The sequence below is a fragment of the Acromyrmex echinatior genome, chromosome 12, assembly GCF_024713525.1.
Source record: "Acromyrmex echinatior isolate Ae372 chromosome 12, ASM2471352v2, whole genome shotgun sequence".
NCBI classification, from domain to species: domain Eukaryota; kingdom Metazoa; phylum Arthropoda; class Insecta; order Hymenoptera; family Formicidae; genus Acromyrmex; species Acromyrmex echinatior.
This window is the reverse complement of record NC_141863.1, coordinates 31,241-54,296: the sequence shown is the minus strand read 5'-3', so window position 1 is coordinate 54,296 and position 23,056 is coordinate 31,241. Positions and strand designations below refer to the sequence as shown.

The 23,056-nt window shown below is 31.6% G+C and overlaps 5 protein-coding genes across 5 annotated transcripts; 3 read left to right on the top strand and 2 right to left on the bottom strand.

Annotated features, from left to right (window-relative positions):
• Positions 1–112: 112 nt before the first annotated feature.
• On the bottom strand, positions 113–2,163 carry LOC147907679 (uncharacterized). The gene has a single exon (XM_087412244.1). It carries the CDS (start codon positions 2,161–2,163, stop codon positions 1,615–1,617), a length of 549 nt encoding a protein of 182 aa, XP_087268370.1. The 3' UTR covers positions 113–1,614.
• Positions 2,164–2,228: 65 nt separating this feature from the next.
• On the bottom strand, positions 2,229–3,356 carry LOC147907678 (uncharacterized). The gene has a single exon (XM_087411984.1). It carries the CDS (start codon positions 3,354–3,356, stop codon positions 2,229–2,231), a length of 1,128 nt encoding a protein of 375 aa, XP_087268110.1.
• A 636-nt stretch (positions 3,357–3,992) lies between these two features.
• On the top strand, positions 3,993–4,792 carry LOC105153744 (uncharacterized). Its single transcript, XM_087411983.1, has 2 exons — positions 3,993–4,171; positions 4,255–4,792. The coding sequence occupies exons 1-2, from the start codon at positions 3,993–3,995 to the stop codon at positions 4,790–4,792; spliced, it is 717 nt and encodes a 238-aa protein (XP_087268109.1).
• A 1,440-nt stretch (positions 4,793–6,232) lies between these two features.
• Positions 6,233–17,308, top strand: LOC105145452 (cytochrome P450 4C1-like). Its single transcript, XM_087412242.1, is given in 13 exon segments — positions 6,233–6,577; positions 7,134–7,243; positions 8,244–8,334; positions 8,544–8,729; positions 9,289–9,382; positions 9,828–9,930; positions 10,095–10,200; positions 10,311–10,417; positions 10,492–10,560; positions 10,852–10,946; positions 10,948–11,009; positions 11,274–11,453; positions 11,520–17,308. Coding segments are annotated over 13 exon segments (1,515 nt in total). The 5' UTR covers positions 6,233–6,429; the 3' UTR covers positions 11,684–17,308.
• A 1,018-nt stretch (positions 17,309–18,326) lies between these two features.
• On the top strand, positions 18,327–22,840 carry LOC105147872 (cytochrome P450 4C1). Its single transcript, XM_087412243.1, has 6 exons — positions 18,327–20,981; positions 21,227–21,333; positions 21,408–21,476; positions 21,768–21,936; positions 22,273–22,452; positions 22,519–22,840. The coding sequence occupies exons 2-6, from the start codon at positions 21,247–21,249 to the stop codon at positions 22,680–22,682; spliced, it is 669 nt and encodes a 222-aa protein (XP_087268369.1). The 5' UTR covers positions 18,327–20,981; positions 21,227–21,246; the 3' UTR covers positions 22,683–22,840.
• Positions 22,841–23,056: the final 216 nt, after the last annotated feature.

Sequence of the window (23,056 nt, the reverse complement as noted above, 5' to 3'; positions counted from 1 at the left end):
ACATAAAGACACAGATTGATAGCAATACAACAAACATTACTGATCAACTAATCAAATTGATTAATATTATAAGATTTTTCTAATTTAATGTGTCTCAATAAAAAAATTCTAATTTTTTTATTGTCCTGACATTTTTAATTGCTCAAGAATTGTTCACTTTTTTTTTTTTCAGAGATAGTTAAAAATGATGCACTTGGACTGTAATGAAAACACGTCCGCTCCGAGCCGCTTCTCGAGAATAATATGAGTCTGGCTTACTTATTTTTTCTTTTTATATGGTGGTAAAGAATGCTTATTTTGCAAGATAAATATGTACGCTTGTTTATTTTTAAAGTTAGATTAAAAAAACGCAAAGTTGCGCAAATTTAGAAGGTGAGTAGTAAATCAAGGCGGGTTCTAACCCAATGTCTAGACGGGTTCGCGGGGTGCGGGGGGTTTTCGTTGGCGCGGCGGATGTTCGTAATGCAGTTTAGGAGGGGGAAGGTCGCGGCGCTATTGATGTAAGGACCTCAGTCCTTATTTATTGCCGCCTCTCTGTCTCCAAAAATAAAGATGCAAATTCTTACTATCATCACCTACTATCATCTGTTTTTTTCTTTCTTCATCTTTTCGCCGCCGCCGCATTGTCACTCTCGTTATATTTTCATGCATGCAAACATGTTTTATTATACTTATTTTATTATATTATATTTTAAAAAGAGAATATGTGACAGTATCGTCGATTGCGAAGGATGGGAAGTAAAAGAAAATACGTACGTAATAATGCGAACAAAAAAATGTTTATTCACATCTTATTACACTGGTTTTCATATTTATTAAAAACTAAATCTAATAGTTCGCAATCGACGAGCTGATGTCCATTGAAGATGTCGCTATCACGTATAATGTTCTCAGATGCGATGTTGGAGAATCGCGTATACTTGGTATCCACCATATCGACGAGTCGAGCTAATCGTTCGAACGATTACATCGATACACCCGTTAAAGTCAAACATACGGCGTAGCGTCGTTTCGGTCATCGTAATGCGTACAAATGAAGAATCGAGACGTACGAGCGTAGCTTCGTTCAGCACGCAAACACTGACGGTTAGCGGTCCAACGCTTATAAAATTATCTTTGTATTCATTTCGAAATAGCTTGTAAATATTTCCTCGCTGTTCGTAGAGACTCTTCCACGTTTCGAGAGACAGCGATAGTTCGTGTCTGCGATGATCTCCACGTAACTCAATGGGCGTTGATTCCAATTTCCAAAAATTTGTAGCCCGTATTCGTCAGATCCTAACGTCTGCTCAGTAAACGCACCGCACGATGCTCCGTACATACATAATGTTAAAAAACGTTATTTTTTTGTCTATAGAACGTTGAAACTTACATGTTATATTCCTTCTTCACATCGTACGATGTACTACTGTCTTTAGTGAAGTACATTTTTTCAGCCATTCATACAAGCGGGTATCACAAGACTGATTGCATCCGCGTAAATTGTCGCGTAATACTTCTGGAAGCGAGAGAAGGCAGATCCTCCCCCTCTTTTCAAGAATTTCGAACACGTTGCGACACGTTTATACATACGTACATACATACGTACATACATACGTACATACGTACATACGTTTATACATTACAAAGGAAGGGAAAAGAAATACATAATAAATACGTTAACGTATTTTTATTTAAAAAATTCTTTTGCAACCACCAGTTATATATTTTCAATACATTTTGTAACGCGCAATTCTTAACATGTTGCCCACATCGTATAATATTAGTAACATCTAGATTAGATAAAGATTCCATATCTTCGTAAACTGCGTCCAAGGTCTCGATGTACGTGCGTTCTCGCTCCAGAAGCAAGTTCTGCAGCCACGTTCGTTTCTCGCGTCCCTTGACATATACGACAGCATCATCTTCAAATACAGCCATCGTAATTAGACGTTTCGCCTCGTTGTACGGGATCGTCCCGTCCTCCCATTGTAATCCATGGTGATAAGCAATCAACCAGGAAGCGCAAGACCTGTCGGATCTTGTCAAAAATTTCCATGGCACGGGACTCGTAAAAATGTAGTGCGTGAGAACGGTCCCCTGTTTCAGCACCGCCACTTCCTTTACGATAAATTTCTTCTTAACAATGAATCCTTGCAGATCCACGAACGTTGGCATGGACATGTGTCGAAAAGACTGCGACGTCGATTGCTACGTAACGTAGATTTTATATCGTGTCAGAGGTGCATTTAGGTGATTTTGCGCACTACGTTGGTCAATGGATTATACTGAGCTACACGATCGTGTATGATGAGACAATAAGCTGTTGTATTTGCGGGCACATTCTCCTTGCAATCAAATTCTATGCGTACGTCCACAGTGGCACTTTTGATGGATTCGTTTTGTCGCGAGCAATCAATGACCACAAAAGGCCCTTTCTCGACAAATGAGAGCACGTTGAGTAGCGTTTCGAAGAAATCGATTCCATAATATGCTGTACGAAAACGTGCGTACATATCGAATAGAACGGCGTATCTCTTTTTGCCAAAATCCAGATTTAAATCGTCGTACGGATAAAACATCGAATTTAGATAAAGTTTCACGTTACTCAAATTACAATCGTCGAACACGCTACCATCTCGTGACATGATATTCTTTCGACTGGTCTGCAGAGCAAAGATAACGTATCGAGGCTTCTCAAGCTGAGTCGCCGTTTTTACGGCCCATGAATGCTTGGTCGTATTTTGTAACAGAGGATACTCGTACAGATCCCACGAGCGAAAACTCATGCTCAGATAATGACCGCTTTCCAATGCTCGCAGCATTGATAATTTATTGACTTCGTTTAATGCAACGTGGGGCATCCGCCACTGTACTTTAAATAATTCAACCTCAGACTCCGTCACAGGATTTCCCACCAAGCAATTGTTGTCGTTGCGCGCTCGTATCAAAATTAATTCGTGGCGAGCGTTGACAATCAGACGTTTGTAATCTTCGCAAAAACCCAACAGCATGCTGAGCGGCACGCAAAAATTAAAGTGTCCTTCCTCCGTGTCGGATCTAGTGTTCCATCCAGCGTTCAGCGCAATCAAAGCTTTATCGTAGATTAATGACACGTAATTCTTGAGCGTGCTAATTATGTCCACGTTTCGGTTGCGGTCAATCTCCACACCGTTCAGTTCATATCGAATTTCATCAAACATGAACGCCACGTAATTATTTACAAGCGTCGTTGGCATCTGATCGTTTTTCTTTTTCACCGTCAATCTTCCTTCGACGTAGAGAAAACTTTCGCACGGCAACGTGTCCTGCTGCTGTATGGGTATTTTTATCTCGTCGCTGTGCCCAAATGTTGTATTAGCGAACGGGTTGTACATGTGAGTCTCAATCTTGACGATCTCCAACGATACCCTCTACATGAAAGACGATATGCACAAGTACAAGAGCATGCTGTTGGTGACGACCGCGCACAAACACAAGTACCATTCGCAGGGTCGATTATTGAGCAACAGGGGATACAAGTACAAACACGTAATCGCGCCTGATGTCGATCACACCCAAGAAACAGAAGAAAAAATCTGGAAAGGGATTACCTCATGCAATGACATTGAACGACAACGCAATCAATTACGAGCACTGGGATGATCCCAACGAGCTGGTGGATCGTCTACGATTGCTCGACGCTTCACACCGAGTAGGCAACAACGCTCACGACAACGAGATGCTGTCGATCATCGAGGAACTTCGCGAAGCTGGTCTTATTATAAATTAAATCGCGTATCCATGAAACGATTCAGTCGAGTAACATCAGCGAGAAAAAATACATTATTTTCTCGTATTCAGTGTATTACGCGTCGAATCATGAAAAAGAAATCTGAGAAGCAGAGAGAGAAAATTAGCTCCGAGAGACGTCGACTCGTCGAGGAATTACACGCTTCTGCGAGAAAAATTTTCCGCGAAGGCGCGTCATAGTTCGAGGATACGACGATCTGTGGCAGGCTGATGTCGTTGAAATGCGCCCGTACTCGGGTGTCAACAGAGGCCACCACTACATATTCACCGTCATCGATGTGTTGAGCAAATACGCGTGGGCTGTACCACTCAAGAGCAAGGGTGGAAGCGAGACGGCTAACGCTATCGGTGAGATCGTTCGAGAGAGTAGATGTCCGAAAAATTTACAAACGGATATGGGGCAAGAGTTTTACAACGCCGACGTGCAGAAAATCTTGAAAAAGCACTATGTTAATCACTATTCCACGCATTCGACGTTGAAAGCGTCAGTGGTCGAGCGGTTCAATCGCACGCTCAAGAACGACATGTGGAAGATGTTTACGCTCAACGGCAATTACAAGTGGGTCGACGAGTTGCCGCGTCTCCTGTCAGATTACAACGCGCGCAAGCATCGCACCATCGGCATGCGACCCGCCGAAGTACTCCCGCGATCGCCGAAAGACTCTTGGACACGGTGTATAGCGCGATAAAGATCGCGGGTCCTGCAAAATTCAAAGTAAGCGATTCGGTACGCGTGAGCAAGTACAAGATTTTTGAGAAAGGTTACACGCCAAATTGGACCACCGAGGTGTTTACGATCATTAAGGTGCAGCGTACCAATCCTGTAACCTATTTACTCGAGGATTATCGCGGAAAATCCATCGCTGGAGCGTTCTACGAGTACGAGTTGCATCGCGCTATTCATCCGGACGTGTATCTCGTGGAGAAAGTACTGCGCAGGAAGGGAAACAAGGTGTACGTCAAGTGGCTGGGATTCGATGGATCGCACAATTCATGGATACACAAAAACAATGTTATTTGATGAAATTTTGATTCATATATTTTATTTCTATATATAAAAAATATATCAATATAATTATATAAACGTATATTTTTTATTACTTCCCGTTCATCTTCGTTTTGCAGTATACAGACATAAAATACGTATATAAAATACGATACATGAAACGAAAATAATAGTAATATATAATAAATGGTATTACATAAAACGTAATAGTAATACTTATATAAATGTAAAAAAAATGCATTACGTGTAAATTATAATAGTAACATGTACACTGTATGAAAATATTTAAAAATGTAGAAAAAATATAATAGTAATATAAATGTTGATACACACACACACACACACACACACACACACACACTCATATTACACATATATATATATATATATATATATATATATATATATAAAGGTATCCGCCAATGCCCCCACGGTAACGTCTCCGTCGAGTCCGGTACGATGTATCGTTTGTCATCGTATGGACTCAGAGCGATTTTCGATTCGGATATCGTGTACACATCGTGCAGTTTAGATCGTATACACGATTGACGACGAGTCAATCAAGAGAGATGAGTAGGATATAATATTTTACGGAAAAAATAACTTTTCTTCAGTGGCGATCGAGTATAGCCGAGTACTTGCCCGAGTTCCCCTCTCGGCGTTTCTCTTTGCATAAGATTTTACAGCGGATGCACGCATTACAGAATTTTTGTGAGACCAAGTATACGATGGATACCAAGTATACGCGATTCTCCAACATCGCATCTGAGAACATTATACGTGATAGCGACATCTTCAATGGACATCAGCTCGTCGATTGCGAACTATAATATTAGCTTTAGTTTTTAATAAATATGAAAACTAGTGTAATAAGATGTGAATAAACATTTTTTTGTTCGCATTATTACGTACGTATTTTCTTTTACTTCCCATCCTTCACAATCGACGGTACTGTCACAAATTCTCTTTTTAAAATATAATATAATAAAATAAGTATAATAAAATATGTTTGCATGCATGAAAATATAACGAGAGTGACAATGCGGCGGCGGCGGAAAAGATGAAGAAAGAAAAAAACACATGGTAGTAGGTGATGATAGTAACAGATGCGGTAAGTGTTTGCATCTTTATTACATTTTTTGAAGACAGAGAGACAACAATAAATAAGGATTGGGGTCCTTACATCAATAACGCCGCGACCTTCCCCCCTCCTTCAATGCGTTACGAACATCCGCCGCGACAACGAGTACTGCCCGCGCCCCGCGCACCCCTCTAAACCCATGGGTTAGAACCCGCCTTGTTTTCCTACTCACCTTCTAAATTTGCGCAACTTTCACTGTTTTTTTAATCTAACTTTAAAAATAAACAAGCCTATATATTTATCTTGCAAAATAAGCATTCTTTACCACCATATAAAAAGAAAAAATAAGTAAGCCAGACTCATATTATTCTCGAGAAGCGGCTCGGAGCGGACGTGTTTTCACTTCAGTCCAAGTGTTGTATCATTTTTAAAACTATCTCTGAAAAAAAAAGTGATCAATTCTTGAGCAATTAAAAATGTCAGGACAATAAAAAAATTAGAATTTTTTTATTGAGACACATTAAATTAGAAAAATCTTATAATATTAATCAATTTGATTAGTTGATCAATAATGTTTGTTGTATTGCTATCAATCTGTGTCTTTATGTTATTAGTATGTAATTATTATGTGCATTATGGAAAAACCGGACGACTCATTAATCTATTACCACTATGTTATCCAATTATTGGAAGTGTATACATATTATTAGTTTCGCGAGGTAAGTTAAAAAAATGTTTTATATATTTAAATAAAATTTTATTTTAAAAATTAAAATGTTTTAAATATTTGTGATTTAAAGTTTGACGGTATATCATTCAATTAAATTATTAGTCCGTTTTTAATTTTCGGTGAACATTGGAAATCATAATTGTGTTACTCGATTTATCGAGGAACGACTATAATAATTAATATTTAAATTGGCATTCAATATACTCCCAGTAAATTAATGTATAATTCCTGAAATTAATGTTTATATGTACACATACATGCAAATATAATATTTGTAAACATTCACATTAAAAAACATTAAGTATTTCCATCAATGTTAAAAAACATTTGCTTGTTAATTTTAAGAATTATTTAATGTTGTTAATTATTTTCTACATAATAGTATTCATTTCTCGGTTACTAAACTTTATTGAGAAATAATAGAGTATATTAAACATATCATATTTCTGTATATTTAAATTATTTTATCAATTTTTATTACAATGTTTATAAATTTATATAATATATGAACAAAGACGTTGTGTGCGTATACATATATTTTTTAGAAGTACTATGGAAGCGTTTAATCACTCTTTCTAATAAGTACTATCCCATTTACAAAAATTGGATATTCTTTATACCCGTTGTAACCATCCGTCATCCAGATGATCTAAAGGTAATAAAATATGAACAAAATTTTATTCTCTTTTTATTATTCTTACTGTATGTATTAGAAAATAAGATAATTTTCTATTCTTTTATTTGGCAAAGATATATTTACCATAAAAATCAGACGGAATAAGAAATACAGACTACGATAACAAAAAAGATTAAACTGGCATATAATAGCTACGTTCATGACTTTAAGTTTATTTTTAACTGAATAATCTGTACTCGCAATCGTTATCCTTTTAGATTTTTAAATTGTCTATCTATTCATTCTATTTTTTTAAGTTCACATTTTAATAGATCTTATAGTGATAACTACCCATATTATATGCTTATTTTTTCTTTTCTAATTACACTAATAATTTTTTTTTATTCTAATTACATCAATAGAGATCCGAACTATGATTGAAACATTATTTTGCAACATCTAAATATTTATTAGCAGAATATTATGTAATATTCTATTAATAAATATTTAGATGCTCACAGGGAGAAATGCCAGAAATCCGAGTTCGACGTAATATTTTTTACAATAAGAATTATTTAGGATTATAATATGTCATTCAGCATTAGGATACGTAAGAGTTTTAAGATACGTAAGAGCAGTAAATTATTAAATTATTAGTCCATTTAACTCCTGATGTTATTAGTTTAGTATAGTTTGCTGTAGGTTTTAAAAAAAAAATCACTTCGGTGCGAATTTTAAAGGACTACATAATATTACGTATAAATTCACATAGAATTATACAAACACTTAACGGTCCTAACTGGACCGTTTGAGGCATTTATTTCCTAGGTTGTATTTATCACATGATTTTATACGATTCTATTACTATTAAATATTTAAATATTATGCATCGATATTTGTGTTAATTCAAATTGGCTTTATTTCTTATTTCGTTTGATTTATTCTCAGAGCCTTACTTATTATTATTTGCTCGTAAAATATTTGTTAAAAATGATTGAATATTTAAAATACTTTCGAAATCAATTCATTGCAATTTTAGACAATATTAAGGAACCCGAAACATATAAAAAAGAGTTTTCTTTATGATTATTCCAAACCTTGGCTCGGAACTAGTATTATACTTAGTGAAGGTAATGATATTAATATTAATAAGAATGCATATTATATTACTAAGTTTCGTTTTGGCTATCAAGTTTTCATTATATTGATAATAAAATAAACTTGTAATGTAAATAAATTTAATTTAAAATTAAATTAAAAGATTGTACCTTATCGTTTATTCCAATGCTTATTTCGAATCGTCATTTCACAATTGTACATTGTATTGTTCATGTTTTAGGGACTAAGTGGCAGTCACAGCGAAAGAGATTAACTCCTCCATTTCATTTTAATATACTGCAACGATTTGTTAAGATTTTCGACAAAGAAAGCAAAAACATGGTAAAATCCTTGAACAATGCAAAAGGCGCAGTTGTAAAAGATTTAACATCATTTATTAGTGAATACACGCTGAACGCAATATGTGGTAATTATAAATTTATACTAAATTTTCTCTATAATAAATGAATATAAATTCATAACTACACAGAATTTTATCTCCATCAACGAATAAGATAAAATATAATTTTCTTTAATTCAAAATATCGATATGCACAGATATCGATGGCTGCAAAAATTACATATCGCTCGATACAGTATTAAGTATTTGTGTAGCGATATTGTGAAATAATGAATACTTGAATAGCGGAAGTCATATAGTATCAACTTGTAGGCACAGCAGATGCAGAGTCAAATGAGACCAAAGAATGACAGTTTTAAAACGTTTGAAAAATGATTTTTTTAATATGATAAGTAGTAAATTACTTCAAATATGTAGAAGAGTGACATAAAAACACATATTTATCATAGAAACAAATACCCACTTATTCATTTTCATCATAGTTGAAAAAATGAACAATTCTAAATTCGCGGATCTCGCGAGACCCTGCGTCCGCCGGCGAAAAATTAAAGTGTGTGTGTGTGTGTGTGTGTGTGTGTGTGTGTCCGATAATGTTATTACAATATTTTCACAAACACGTTTGCAGAAACTACTATGGGCACTTCTCTAAAAGATCTCGATGAGTTCCAGCAACAGTATCGAATAGCAGTTCTTCAAATGAGCGAGCTTATTATTTATAGGTAATTTATGGGCATAATAAATAATATATTTCTCATTCTATTTATACATATTTATGCCTTAATATTTTATCATATCAAGATAAATAATATTTAATGTAAAACGTCAGTTAGTAATTAGAAATTTACACATAACACGTTATTAATTTATGCATAACAAATTATAATCACTTCAATTGTTTATTTAAAAATAAATTCAGTGTAAAGACGAATATATTTTTTAGTAAGATAAAATAGTTAAAAAGATTATTGTGCATCTACGATTTTACATATGTCTTTAGTATAATTTTATTATTGTTCTAAATTTATTTTTATATAGTTAAAATTAGAATATTTCTAATTCTTTATGTATACAGAGAAATTAAAGGAAGCTTTTACAAAAACGATCTTTTTAAAATAGCATGCCTATTATTTGTAATTGTATTCATGTACATATTGTAATTATTAGAGGAACAAGACAATGGCTGCAATTTGATTGGATATTCTCATTGACGTCAAAAGGCAGAGAACAAGCGAAGATTCTAAAAATATTGCATGGATTTACTGAACGAGTACGTTAAAATATTACTTAATATGGCATTAAACGTTATCTATTTTAGAAAGTTATAATAATAACTTTATATAAAGAAGTATTGCAAGATAAATGACAAGATAAATGTGTTGACACCACATTTATGTAAATCATAGAAAAAACATTAATTTGTTGTATTTACAGATTATTGCCGAAAGAAAACTTTATCATGAACAAACTAATGGTCAATATTTGAAAAACATTGACAGTGATATATCAGTAGAAGAAGATGATGTAAAATCGATTGGAAGTATGTAATATAATCAAAAGATATTCTTTAAATTGAATATAATATTATAAATTATATTTTACGATGAAAACGATAATCTAAAAATATCATGCTTATATATTTCGATTTAGCACAAAGGAAGCAGCTTGCAATGTTGGACCTTCTCATAGCGGCACATCGTGAAGGTGTCATGACTGATTTAGAGATTAGACAGGAAGTTGACACTGTTATGTTTGCGGTATACATTTGTAATTTCTCGTGGTATTTTTGAATACAATATTTAATATACCAATGTTTATAATATGGTTATAGGGCCATGACACTGTAGCGTCAAGTTTAAGCTTCATTTTGGCATTATTAGCTGAACACAAGGACATTCAGGTATTTATCGTCAAATATAAGCTGTAACTTTTATACAAAAAAATTAGTTAATTCACTAATTCCAGGAATTATTTATTAAAACTGTATCAATATTAAACATTTCAAATACTTTTTAAGAGCGCGCGCGCGTGTGTGTGCGTGTAATGCGTGCGTGCGCGCACGCAATTCACTTTTCTATGTATCAATAAATGTTGATATACAAAACAAAAAGCACATACACACGTATGCAATTCGTACATATATATAAATACATTTAAATAAGAAACGTATTTTTAATGATTAATAATACAGGATCGTGTCAGAAACGAAGTCGATATTGTTATGCAAGAGAATGAAAATAAATTAACTATGAAATTTTTGCATCAACTATCATATTTAGAAAGATGCTTTGCGCTTGCATAGTGCCGCATTTATTATATCACGCGTATGTGGAGAAGATGTAAAATTACGTACGTATTAAACCAAACTCTTATTATATTTATAAATTTATTTTATTTTTAAATATATTATTAAATATCTTAGATAGCAAAGTAATGTTTCGAAGATATTGCTATTAAATGTAGCTTTGTAGATATATAAGAACTAAGCAATGCAATTCCATTTCAAAAATTCAAAAATTTCTATGTTTTTATTAATTGAAAATTTAAAATTAAAATAATTATTACATTTTTTAATTATTATTTATAAAAATTATTTTATAATATGCTTTTTAGAATCATATTTAATACCTGCTGGCACCATCCTGCATATCGATATTCACGGAACCCACACAGATCCCAATTTTTGGCCAAATCCAGAGGTATTTGATCCTGATAGATTTTTGCCCGAGAAGAGCCAAAATCGTCATCCTTACTCATATATACCATTCAGTGCTGGACCACGTAATTGTATCGGTAAGCTATAATTTTACAAGCTATACTCTTTTATATAAAAAAATTACAACAAATATTAAATTATAGGCCAACAATATGCTATGCTGGAAATGAAAATGATGACTGCTTCTTTGATACATAATTTCTATTTGGAACCTGTCGATTATATAAAGGATGTTCGGCCTCAGTTTGATATCGTACTTCATCCTCAACCACTTCGTGTACGATTTGTTCCTGTTTTGCACAATTAATACAAACAAAAACAGGAACAAATCGTTCTTTCCATATAAATACTTTTTCCGCTTTTTTTTTAAAAGATATAAAGTAACTAGAAGTAACTATCATTTTTCCTATTTTACAAAAAATTGTGTAATAATTTGCAATATAAACTTGTTTTAAAATAATTAAATGTTAAAATGCATACAGATAACTTATCTATTAGGTGTTGGAATTAATTCGTAGCGTTTTTTAATGAAAGAATGTTATTTATTTCACATGAGCATTAAAAAATACATTAATGAAAGTACTTCCCATCACTTGTAAAACGCTACGAATTAATTCCAACACCTAATATGAAAGAACTAACTTAAAAAATTATTATAAACATAAATGGAGATGTAGTTCATTGTACAAGGTGCGTCCCAAAATGTTCCGAACTTTTTCAATAGGGATAGGTCTGGTGGCGCCATCCGTGTGTTCGATTGCGCGTTTGAAAGGTACATCCCTAGCTGACTTCCAGTAAAAATTTCATGACATTTGGTTCAGTGGAAACGAAGTTATGGCGTCTCAAGTGTCAGTATGTTGTATACATCGGTACGAGAAGGAGGAAGTTGGCGCTTGTTACACGATAATGCGCCATCTCACCGTTCGACACTTGTCACTGATTTTTTGACTAAAAATCACATTTTAACAATCAACCATTCCCCGTATTCGCCTGATATGGCACCTTGTGACTTCTACCTATTCGGCAAAATGCATTTGTCCATGAAAGGAAAGCGGTATGTGGACGTAGAAGACATTCAAAGGGCTTGTACCACTATTCTGAAGGACGTGCCTTTGAACGACATAAAACACTCATTTGAAATGCTTTTAGATCGTGCCAAACGTTGTATTGAGTCCGACGGGGACTACTTTGAATAAACAATTTGAATTTGAAAAAAAAAGTAAACCGTTGTTGTTTTATTTCAAAAGTTCGGAAAATTTTGGGACACACCTTGTATCATCGGATATATATGTATACAATGAATGGATATAAATACTACTGCATATAAATACTAAATAAAAATGTGTGTAATTCGTTTCCGTAAATATTATTATTTTTAAAGAAACATCCTCTCAAGAAACGTCTTTTGTGTGAACTGTCATTATCGTGGCAATCGCAAGCGATATAAACAGCGTTTAATTTCGCAACTGCGTACATTTTACAAGCATTTCGACGTCACATTACACGCAGAACCTTTCCTTCGCGCGAAATCCATCGAAATGGCAATACGCACGATAATAGCACGAACTTATCTATGACAGAGATTTATTCATTTATTTGCGAATTTCTCTACGAGAAAACCCATGACGTTGACGCGAACCGACTGCTACATGACTGGCGGTTGATTATTTCCAAGGATGCGTCGAAGGTGGATGCGCCGCGTTTTTTCGTATCTCTCTTTTGTATCTCTGTGCTTGAATTCGCGCGAAAACGTCTTCGTAGTCCCAGGACAAGACCTTCGGACCTCTAGAGAGAGGCGGTACGCACAACTGCATAAAAGAAACAACTTCGAGAGATTCATGCGCATGCAACATTGTCGTCCCCTTGGATTCGATAATAATTATCGACCTTGCAGCAAAAAAAAGACCCGCTAGAGAGAAATACTAATGCGAGACAATGCAGCCGCCAGAGCGATTTAAGTATATACGCTTTGTCTCGCATCGCTAACGTTCACCAATTAGCTCTCGGCGCGTGTCAATCTAGGAATTCTAGAAAGATATTCATCAAAACAATATTGATGGAAACTAAAAAATAATAAATAATACTACAAAAAAATTTCGATATTCTAACAACTAGCTTGAGCTTCCAACAAAATTATTTTCAGATTTATATAATAAAATTTCAGCTCTTTCAGTAGAATTATTTTTTGGACTTCTTTGGAAAAAAATTACGCTATCAGTGCAATTCCTAATAAAGTGAGCGATAAGATTAATGAAATGTTGGCATAACTTTAACGGCGATAATCTTTTAATATCTTTGAAAATAAGACATAAACGGCTCTATTTAATTAACTTTATCATTTTTATTAACTTACCTTATATTATAATAAAAAATAAATATATATATATTAATTATATATAATATTAACGATATATAATTGAGAACAATGATCGACGCAGTCATTCGTGCGTAATAATTAACGAATGTATTATTCGAGACATATTATTTATTACATAAAAAAACAACAAAATTAAATAAAATTATGTTATATTGTAGTGGTCCAAAAGAATTATTTTTTGATCTGTGTTTCTATTTTGAGATTTGTAGATACTTCAGCAAAATCTTTTGTGTAAAAAATTCTTTCAAGTATAGTTTCCAAGTATAAAATTTTGTATGATACTAATTAATATCAAATAATTCTATACTTGAAAATGTTGCACAAATGTTACGAAAATTTTTGTAAAAATATATCTTACATTACATTTAAGAAGTTACAAATCAAAATTATTAAAAATATGTTTCAGATAATAAACAAAATTTCTATCGTAATAAATCCGTCACGATGTCTAATACAGATCTTGTTATTATGTATCACTAAACAAGGAAAGTGAGTTAGAGCGAAGAGAGCCCCGAACGTTTCTAATCATCATGCACGAATTAGCCCTTATAATTAATCACTCAGCTTTCGCGAATGATCAACAGTGAGATTGTCATTAAAGCGTGAGAAATAGATCGCCAATTTAAAAGAAATTTATCATAGTACCTAAGTACTATTCATTGTTATCGACAATGAGTTCCATAAAGCATAACCTTACATTGCGGAACATCTTGCATTACGGAGATCTTTATCGATTATGTTAAATAGCCTTGTCATATTTAGTGAACTCAAAAATCCTAAAAAGCACATTAAAAAGCACGTTTCATTGCAGATAATTAAAAATCTCGATGGCGATAAAATGAATCTATTTTTTTCCCGATCAAATAATCTATCTCCCAGTTAAACAATAACTGCCAAAATGGTCAAGTTTCCGGTCAATATATATTTTATAATAATTTTTATCAATTTGTTTTTCAGTTTATATTATACGTTATCTAATCAAAATCTTATTATAATCAACAATAACAATGTTTTTAAGGCTTTCGGATATTTTCTTCTTAGAATTACTTAAAATATATTGCATATGCCAATGGCATTAATGAATAAAGACACGGCGATAATCCGCAAATCTTCTAGTATCTTTAAAAAAAGTAATATTTTAAGTATTTGTAAACTTGATCTTTATTTATAAAAATTTTTTATCTGAGCAATACAATAAAATTGCTCATCAGTGAGAAACTTTTGGCAGTTTGTATATTTATTGAGATAATAAACAGAAATAAGTTTCAAAATTTGAAAAATGTGAAGCGTGATATTGACTCCTCTTCCATACATGAATCGTAATGAAAAATCGAAAGAAATCCAGTCCGACCTCACACGACTCAATGAAGGCTCGGTTCTTGAAACTGTCAGCTGTCTCGAAGGAGTCATGGATCTGCCGATAGTACGCATTTAGGTTCCATTAGAGGTGCGTAAAACCATCAGAGTCTGGCTCGAAGAATCAGCGAAGCGCGGCAGTAAAGACACGGGACAATTTCATATGCGGAACCTAACAACGATTTTTTGTTTTATCGCGGGAGAGAGAGACAGAGAGAGAGAGAGAGAGAGAGAGAGAGAGAGAGAGAGAGAGAGAGAGAGAGAGAGAGAGAGAGAGAGAGAGAGAGAGAGAGAGAGAGAGAGAGAGAGAGAGAGAGAGAGAGAGAGAGAGAGAGAGAGAGAGAAAAGAATGGAACTTCCATTCCAACGAAAATAAATGCAAGTCTTTGTGATTCATGTCGTTGGTCGCGCCGTCGAGCTGCAATTTTCACATGCAAGTTCGCATGTAAAGGTCGTCCGGGAGATAGCTCGGTTTCAATAATTTTCTGAGTTTTTCAAAGTGCGAGAAAAGAGGGAAGATAATAACTCCCTAAATAATAAATAATAAAAGAAAGTGAAGAAAAGAAATAAAGAAAGAATGGTTTATTTCTTAAGATGAGATAAACCGGTATCATTCTGTGTTATTGTAAAAACCTGTGCCTTTTCTGTAACATTTCACTATTCTATACTTTATCTTTTTAGCCTATGATGAAATTAGAATCAATCTATTTCTTCATTAAAATACTGACAATTTAACCACAATCTTCTTTATAAAATATAATCGTTTTTAGATTAGTTTTCATGTACATGGCGCTGATTGCCAAGCATTATATTCGCTAGCACCAAGTCACGCTGGACGCGGATTTTACTATTAATTTGAACAACGCTCCTGTATTATTTATTGACAATCTTTTTCCATTTCCGGAAAGAATGGTTTGCCAAAGTATCTAAAAATTTAGTCTGACATATGAAACAATTTTATTAGATTATCAAAATAATTACGTATGTTCATGTAACTGCCAAAATATAAAAATTTTTTACAGCATTGTTCATCATGCTTCAGTTTAATTCGTACATAATTATTTGAATGGTCCAACAAAAATATTTTCGGATCTGTATCTAGCTAAATTTTTAGATATTTCAGCAAAAAATTGTTTTTTCCGTAGATAATTCTTTCCGTAGCTAGTTCTTAGTATTCACCAACAAAAGCAAAAGTAATAATTTTTTTACGTTTAGGTATATTTTTGTGCTGTTAAAGTTCTTCAAACTAATTTAACCGTCATACAATAAGCATGCGACCGCATTTTACGATTTTGTAAACTGGGTCAATCCTAACGAGACTGACAAAAAAGTGATCCGCTTCACTGAGAAGTATTAAACAAGAATTTGATAACATAAGATAACCAAGAAAGAGCAAATAGAGCGCCAGAATTACGTCAATGTCCTTTTAGTACGAAAAATCGTTCCACAATATTAAATTTTTGCGTCACAAAATAATTTTAAAAAATTAATAATAATATGATAATTAATAATAATCATACCTGAACTTATATATATCTTTTTTAATTAAGTTTTTAATTGTAATTATTATTAATTTTAATTAATAAAAATAATTACACTAATAAAATTGAAATTTTAATTAGCGTAATTAGTTATTATTATTGATATAACATGACACTCTTGAATAATTTAGAAATAAAATTTATTATAAACGTATGATACCTACTCTTTAGATGCATTTATGTGTATATATATATATATATATATACATATATACGTATATTTAAATACATATATATTCAAATTAGAAAATTATAAAAATATTTATATTTCCTAAACCATTCATTTAATTTTATTACGATCCATAAATATAGAAAGGATTAATTAAATAGATTTATTTGATTATTCTCCTATTATCCTCTTTTTTTTTTGTTTAATCTTCCGTTTCATCACTTTGTTAATGCAAATTATACGATGAATATCAAAAGAAGTATTGTTATGTTAAAAACTATTTTTTTTTTCCGGTAATAATGGTCTCAACAATAATGGACAACTTTCGAATTTTTTTACTTCCGCGAGCTAATGCGCGGGTGGTCATTAACGCTGTCCTTAATTAAGTAAAGCTTCTCTGGTTACTAGAGAAATGGCGGAAGCAGTAATTTATAATACAGCGATAAGGTGCGATCATGAGTAGGATATAATATTTTACGGAAAAAATAACTTTTCTTCAGTGTCGATCGAGTATAGCCGAGTACTTGCCCGAGTTCCCCTCTCGGCGTTTCTCTTTGCATAAGATTTTACAGCGGATGCACACATTACAGAATTTTTGTGAGACTACCGAACAGCACATAAAAAGCGTCATATTTTATGAAGCAAACTCCCTCCGTCAATGTTTAATCAAAAAACACTTCTACCAGTCTCTTAAGAACTTCCTGTGCCTTCCGAGAGGTTCTCATGAAAATATTCAGGATACATAATTAACGAACAAAATATTAGTCTGAACCTTGTTTTTCAAATATGAAAATTAACTTCTTAAGATTCTTAGGAGACAAGAAAACATATAAATCAATCGCACCTCCACTCGACAGCGGAATGGAAAGTGGAATTGGACTGTTCTACAAATTCGTGTGACGCCTATCGCCTAATCTAAATTTAAAATTAAACAAGCTTAAAGTTTGACGGTATATCATTCAATTAAATTATTAGTCCGCTTTAATTTTCGGTGAACATTGGAAATCATAATTGTGTTACTCGATTTATCGAGGAACGACTATAATAATTAAAATAATATTTAAATTGGCATTCAATATACTCCCAGTAAATTAATGTAAATAATTCCTGAGTAAATTAATGTTAATATGTACATACACATGCAAATATAATATTTGTAAACATTCACTTTAAAAAACATTAAGTATTTCCATCAATGTTAAAAAACATTTGCTTGTTAATTTTAAGAATTATTTAATGTTGTTAATTATTTTCTACATAATAGTATTCATATCTCGATTATTAAACTTTATTGAGAAATAATAGAGTATATTAAACATATCATATTTCTGTATATTTAAATGTTTAAATCAATTTTTATTACAATGTTTATAAATTTATATAATATATGAATAAAAACGTTGTGTGCGTATTTATATATATATATATATATATATATATATATATATATGTATATATATATATACATATATATATATATATACATATATTTTTTAGAAATACTATGGAAGCGTTTAATTACTCTTTCTAATAAGTACTATCCCATTTACAAAAATTGGATATTCTTTAAACCCGTTATATCCATCCGTCATCCAGATGATCTAAAGGTAATAAAATATGAACAAAATTTTATTCTCTTCTTATTATTCTTACTGTATGTATTAGTAAATAAGATAATTTTCTATTCTTTTATTTTGCAAAGATATATTTACCATAAAAATCAGACGGAATAAGACATACAGACTACGATAACAAAAAAGATTAAACTGGCATATAATAGCCACGTTCATGACTTTAAGGTTATTTTTAACTGAATAGTCTGTACTCTTCGCAATCGTTATTCTTTTAGATTTTCAAATTATCTATCTATTCATTCTATTTTTTTAAGTACACATTTTAATAGACCTTACAGTGATAACTACCCATATTTTATACCTACTTTTTCTTTTCTAATTACACTAATAATTTTTTTTTATTATAATTAATTTTATTCTAATCAATAAAGATCCGAACTATGATTAAAACATTGTTTTGCAACATCTAAATATTTATTATGTAATATTCTATTAATAAATATTTAGATGCTCACAGGGAGAGATGCCAGAAATCCGAGTTCGACGTAATATTTTTTACAATAAGAATTATTTAGGATTGTAATATGTCATTCAGCATTAGGATACGAGTTCTAAGATACGTAAGAGCAGTAAATTATTAAATTATTAGTCCATTTAACTCCTGATATTATTAGTTTAGTATACTTTGTTAGATTTAAAAAAAAATCACTTCGGTGCGCATTTTAAAGGGCTACATAATATTACGTATAAATTCACATAGAATTATACAAACACTTAAGATCCAGCTGGACCGTTTAAGGCATTTATTTCCTATAGGTTGTATTTTTCACATATACGATTCTATTATTATTAAATATTTAAATATTATGCATCGATATTTGTGTTAGTTCATATTGGCTTTATTTCTTATTTCGTTCGATTTATTCTCAGAGCCTTACTTATATTATTATTTGCTCGTAAAATATTTGTTAAAAATGATTGAATATTTAAAATACTTTCGAAATCAATTCATACGATACGCAATTTTAGACGATATTAAGCAACTCTAAAAATATAAAAACGAGTTTTATTTATGATAATCTCAAACCTTGGCTCGGAACTATTCCCATTAGTGAAGGTAATGAAATTAACATAAATAAGAATAAATTAGAATTTTATTACTAAGTTTCGTTTTGGCTATCAAGGTTTCATCATATTGATAATAAAATAAATTTGTAATGTAAATAAATTTAATTTAAAATTAAATTAAAAGATTGTACCTCATCGTTTATTCCAATGCTTATTTCGAATCGTCATTTCACAATTGTAGATTGTGTTGTTCATGTTTTAGGGACTAAATGGCAGTCACAGCGAAAGATATTAACTGCTACATTTCAAAAATGTAAAAAATGAATGTGGTTATAATTTCAAAAATATGAAAAGAAAGAGCATAAAGAACCACAGCACAAGATGTAGTTATGATATTTAATTATTCTTGTATTACGAATTACAATAAAACATTAAACGTTTCGGCCACAGTCTGGCCATCTTCAGTAAAATTAATAATATTCTTAAGGCGCAGAGTTACATCAAGTTGGAATCAAATACAACCCTCGTGTGTTATAATTGTAAAGATCGTGTTTGCATCAAAGCGACGCTGTTTCATATAATAATGTTAGAACGTCAGAAGTCATGTAGTAAAAAGTGTAGAACGAGAATTTCCAGATTCTAATTTACAATAATTTATTTTATTATTAATATCTTTTAAAACAGGGTATAAAACAAAGGAAACATTACCTGTTTTACAGCAAAATAATCGATGAATTACAAGTATACTCAATTCACAGATAGAAATTTGTCGTGACACTATGTGTTGTTATTGGTCGTAGCACATATTTTTCGGCTATTTATATCCATGAGTCAAATAGTTTAGAAAGTTCTAGAATTATTTATTAAGTGCGAGAGAGATCTTTCTTTAGAAGAGGAAGATAAACATCAGGCAAACTTTCAGTATCACTTTGTTTATTGATCCCACTTATTTGGTGTATCATTTCTGAAATTCTTCGTTTCATCAATGATTGTTCTATATCTAAAATTTTAATGTTATCCCAATCAAAATCATGCATTTCATTCACACGGTGACGTGAAACAACTGATATCTCAGAAATAGATTTCTTAATATCAGTCTTGTGTTCTTTAATGCGAGTTTTTAATTTTCTCTTAGTTTGGCCAACGTATGACGACTCGCAATTCAAACAATTAATTTTATAAACTACCACACAATGGTCATTCTTAAGCAAGGGATCCTTTCCTGTTTTAATAATTGTATTTAATTTATTCAACGATTTATAGGCTATATTAAACCCATGAATATAAGCAAGTTTTTTGAATTTCTGTACAGTATCAACTTGTACGCACAGCAGATGCAGAGTCAAATGAGACCAAAGAATGACAGTTTTAAAACGTTTGAAATATGATTTTTTTATTATGATAAGTAGTAAATTACTTCAAATATGTAGAAGAGTGAAATAAAAACACATATTTATCATACAAACAAAACTTTGACAGTGATATATCAGTAGAAGAAGATGATGTAAAATTGATTGGAAGTATGTAATATAATCAAAAGATATTCTTTAAATTGAATATAATATTATAAATTATTAGGTGTTGGAATTAATTCGTAGCGTTTTTTAATGAAAGAATGTTATTTATTTCACATGAGCATTAAAAAATACATTAATGAAAGTACTTCCCATCACTTGTAAAACGCTACGAATTAATTCCAACACCTAATATATTTTACGATTAAAACAATAATCTAAAAATACCATGCTTATATATTTCGATTTAGCGCAAAGGAAGCAGCTTGCAATGTTGGATCTTCTCATAGCGGCATATCGTGAAGGTGTCATGACTGATTTAGAGATTAGACAGGAAGTTGACACTGTTATGACTGCGGTATACATTTGTAATATCTCATGGTATTTTTAAATACAATATTTGATATACCAATGTTTATAATATGGTTATAGGGTCATGATACTACAGCGTCAAGTTTAAGTTTCATTTTGGCATTATTAGCTGAACACAAGGACATTCAGGTATTTATCGTCAAATATAAGCTGTAACTTTTATACAAAAAAATTAGTTAATTCACTAATTCCAGGAATTATTTATTAAAACTGTATCAATATTAAACATTTCAAATACTTTTTAAGAGCGCGCGTGCGTGTGTGTGCGTGTAATGCGTGCGTGCGTGCACGCAATTCACTTTTCTATGTATCAATAAATGTTGATATACAAAACAAAAAACACATACATACGTGTGCAATTCGAACATATATATAAATACATTTAAATAAGAAACGTATTTTTAATGATAAATAATACAGGATCGTGTCAGAAACGAAGTCAATATTGTTATGCAAGAGAATGAAAATAAATTAACTATGAAATTTTTGCATCAACTACCATATTTAGAAAGATGCATAAAAGAAGCTTTGCGCTTGCATAGTGTCGCATTGTTTATATCACGCGTATGTGGAGAAGATGTAAAATTACGTACGTATTAAACCAACTCTTATTATATTTATAAATTTATTTTATTTTTAAATATATTATTCAATATCTTAGATAGCAAAATAATGTTTCGAAAATATTGCTATTAAATGTAGCTTTGTAGATATATATAAGAACTAAGCAATGCAATTCCATTTCAAAAATTCAAAAATTTCTGTTTTTATTAATTGAAAATTTAAAATTAAAATAATTATTACATTTTTCATTCAAACAAATTTGTAAACACTCATTCCTGCCTTAAATAGATACTCAATTTAAATTTTCTTACGATGTTTTTAATTATTATTTATAAAATTTATTTTATAATATGCTTTTTAGAGTCATATTTAATACCTGCTGGCACCATCCTGCATATCGATATTCACGGAACCCACACAGATCCCAATTTTTGGCCAAATCCAGAGGTATTTGATCCTGATAGATTTTTGCCCGAGAAGAGCCAAAATCGTCACCCTTACTCATATATACCATTCAGTGCTGGACCACGTAATTGTATGGGTAAGCTATAATTTTACGAGCTATACTCTTTTATATAAAAAAATTGCAACAAATATTAAATTATAGGCCAACGATATGCTATACTGGAAATGAAAATGATGACTGCTTCTTTGATACATAATTTCTATTTGGAACCTGTCGATTATATAAAGGATGTTCGGCCTCAGTTTGATATCGTACTTCATCCTCAACCACTTCGTGTACGATTTGTTCCTGTTTTGCACAATTAATACAAACAAAAACAGGAACAAATCGTTCTTTCCATATAAATACTTTTTCCGCTTTTTTTTTAAAAGATATAAAGTAACTAGAAGTAACTATCATTTTTCCTATTTTACAAAAAATTGTGTAATAATTTGCAATATAAACTTGTTTTAAAATAATTAAATGTTAAAATGCATACAGATAACTTATCTATGAAAGAACTAACTTAAAAAATTATTATAAACATAAATGGAGATGTAGTTCATTCTATCATCGGATACATATATATACAATGAATGGATATGAATACTACTGCATATCAATACTAAATAAAAATGTGTGTAATTCGTTTCCATGAATATTATTATTTTTAAAGAAACATCATCTCAAGAAACGTCTT

Coding starts and splice junctions, on each gene's coding strand:
- LOC147907678 (XM_087411984.1), bottom strand. CDS start 3,356: ATGTACAACCCGTTCGCTAATACAACATTTGGGCACAGCGACGAGATA.
- LOC147907679 (XM_087412244.1), bottom strand. CDS start 2,163: ATGTCCATGCCAACGTTCGTGGATCTGCAAGGATTCATTGTTAAGAAG.
- LOC105153744 (XM_087411983.1), top strand. CDS start 3,993: ATGCGCCCGTACTCGGGTGTCAACAGAGGCCACCACTACATATTCACC. Junction 4,172..4,254: donor AATTTACAAACGGATATGGG/GCAAGAGTTTTA, acceptor CGACGTTGAAAG/CGTCAGTGGTCGAGCGGTTC.
- LOC105147872 (XM_087412243.1), top strand. CDS start 21,247: ATGTTGGATCTTCTCATAGCGGCATATCGTGAAGGTGTCATGACTGAT. Junction 21,334..21,407: donor TTGACACTGTTATGACTGCG/GTATACATTTGT, acceptor ATATGGTTATAG/GGTCATGATACTACAGCGTC. Junction 22,453..22,518: donor TGGACCACGTAATTGTATGG/GTAAGCTATAAT, acceptor ATTAAATTATAG/GCCAACGATATGCTATACTG.